This window comes from Dicentrarchus labrax, unplaced genomic scaffold, assembly GCF_905237075.1.
Source record: "Dicentrarchus labrax unplaced genomic scaffold, dlabrax2021, whole genome shotgun sequence".
Taxonomy (NCBI): Eukaryota; Metazoa; Chordata; class Actinopteri; family Moronidae; genus Dicentrarchus; species Dicentrarchus labrax.
Genome location: NW_026136704.1, coordinates 1,209,774 through 1,212,273, shown reverse-complemented (window position 1 = coordinate 1,212,273; position 2,500 = coordinate 1,209,774). Strand labels below are relative to the sequence as shown.

The following is a 2,500-nucleotide window of genomic DNA, read 5'->3' as shown; positions in this document are numbered from 1 at the left end:
GGACAGTAAAGGACAGTGGAGGACAGTGGAGGACAGTGGAGGACAGTGGAGGTCAGTGGAGGACAGTGGAGGACAGTAGAGGTCAGTAGAGGACAGTGGAGGACAGTAGAGGACAGTAGAGGTCAGTAGAGGACAGTAGAGGACAGTAAAGGACAGTAAAGGACAGTGGAGGTCAGTAAAGGACAGTAGAGGACAGTAGAGGACAGTGGAGGACAGTAGAGGACAGTAGACAGTAGAGGACAGTAGAGGACAGTGGAGGACAGTAGAGGACAGTAGAGGACAGTAGACAGTAGAGGACAGTGGAGGACAGTGGAGGACAGTAGACAGTAGAGGACAGTAGAGGACAGTAGACAGTAAAGGACAGTAGAGGACAGTAGACAGTAAAGGACAGTAGAGGACAGTGGAGGACAGTAGAGGACAGTGGAGGACAGTAGAGGACAGTAGACAGTAAAGGACAGTAAAGGTCAGTGGAGGACAGTAGAGGTCAGTGGAGGACAGTGGAGGACAGTAGAGGACAGTGGAGGACAGTGGAGGTCAGTAGAGGACAGTAGAGGACAGTAGACAGTAGAGGACAGTGGAGGACAGTGGAGGACAGTAGACAGTAGAGGACAGTAAAGGACAGTAGAGGACAGTAGAGGACAGTAGACAGTAAAGGACAGTAGAGGACAGTAGACAGTAGGACAGTAGACAGTAGAGGACAGTAGACAGTAGAGGACAGTAGACAGTAGAGGACAGTAGAGGACAGTAGACAGTAGAGGACAGTAGACAGTAGACAGTAAAGGACAGTAGAGGTCAGTGGAGGTCAGTGGAGGACAGTAGAGGCAGTCAGTAGAGGACAGTAGACAGTAGAGGACAGTAGAGGTCAGTAGACAGTAGAGGACAGTGGAGGACAGTGGAGGACAGTAGAGGACAGTAGACAGTAGAGGACAGTAGAGGACAGTGGAGGACAGTAGACAGTAGAGGACAGTAGAGGAGGAGGGCCTGCAGCTTTAGTGGTCAGGATGTGTTCGTAGTGTTTAGAGCTGCTGTACCTGAACAATCTGAGCCAGCACAATAAAAGATGTTAATGAGAGTTTATGGTCCTTGTAGTTTGAAGCAGGCGATGGCACAGACTACTTTCAGAGGTTGTTTCTTTCATTGGATTGAAAAATAAATAAATATACAAACATACTTTTTCCTCTTCACTAGGCTATTCCTCAATTCAGTAATATTCTGGGGGCCGGACGTGGCCCGCGGGCCACAGGTTGCCATTCACTTGTGTATGCTGTATAAAGAACTACAAACATGTCCTCTGTCCCCCCAGAGTTTGAGAGTGCAGAGACCCTGCTGAACTCTGAGGTCCACATGCTGCTGGAGCACAGGAAGCAGCAGAACGAGAGCGCGGAGGACGAGCAGGAGCTGTCGGAGGTCTTCATGAAGACCCTCAACTACACGGCCCGCTTCAGCCGCTTCAAGAACCGAGAGACCATCACCGCCGTACGCAGGTCAGGGTCCTCCTCACACCTGGTCCTGGACCTGGTCCCGCTCTGTGGTCTGACCTGGTTCTGATCCTCTGTCTCTGTTTCAGTCTCCTCCTGCAGAAGAAGCTCCACAAGTTCGAACTCGCCAGTCTGGCTAACCTCTGTCCTGAAGCTGCTGAGGAGGCCAAAGCCCTGATCCCCAGGTAGGTCTGTCCCCCTTTATACAGAGACCTGATCCCCAGGTAGGTCTGTCCCCCTTTATACAGAGACCTGATCCCCAGGTAGGTCTGTCCCCCTTTATACAGAGACCTGATCCCCAGGTAGGTCTGTCCCCCTTTATACAGAGACCTGATCCCCAGGTAGGTCTGTCCCCCTTTATACAGAGACCTGATCCCCAGCAGAGGGGAGCGTAAGGATTTTGTGTTGAGCGAGGAGCGGCACATTCTTTAAAAGGTGGAGCCGAGTTTTATCTCTCGCTCCAATTTCGCTCCGGTCGCTCATGCCCTTCCCAGAACACTATTTGAAACTACAGAGTTTAATGTGGACTACAAAGTAACAATTCACAAGAAGAAGAATGCTGCGACATTGTTGCAGTCGGTAAAGAGTCCAAGAGTCGTATATAGGACTCACTGTGTGTGTGTGTGTGTGTGTGTGTGTGTGTCTGTGTGTGTGTCTGTGTGTCTGTGTGTGTGTGTGTGTGTGTGTGTGTGTGTGTGTGTGTGTGTCTGTGTGTGTCTGTGTGTGTCTGTGTCTGTGTCTGTGTGTGTGTGTGTGTGTGTGTGTGTGTGTGTGTGTGTGTGTGTGTGTGTGTGTGTGTGTGTGTGTGTGTGTGTGTGTGTCTGTGTGTGTGTGTGTGTGTGTGTGTGTGTGTGTGTGTGTGTGTGTGTGTGTGTGTGTGTGTGTGTCTGTGTGTGTGTCTGTGTGTGTCTGTGTGTGTGTGTGTGTGTGTGTGTGTGTGTGTGTGTGTGTGTGTGTGTGTGTGTGTGTGTGTGTGTGTGTGTGTGTGTGTGTGTGTGTGTGTGTGTGTGTGTGTGTGTGTG

General features: G+C 50.6%; 1 protein-coding gene across 1 annotated transcript in view; it reads left to right on the top strand.

The window, feature by feature from the left end:
• polr2d (RNA polymerase II subunit D) overlaps window positions 1-2,500 on the top strand; it is a 5,719-nt gene that overhangs the window by 2,577 nt on the left and 642 nt on the right. Inside the window, exons 2-3 of the mRNA XM_051399098.1 lie at window positions 1,304-1,484; window positions 1,568-1,663. Of these exons, the coding sequence (XP_051255058.1) occupies window positions 1,304-1,484; window positions 1,568-1,663 (277 nt within the window). The remainder of the gene's footprint in view (window positions 1-1,303; window positions 1,485-1,567; window positions 1,664-2,500) is intronic.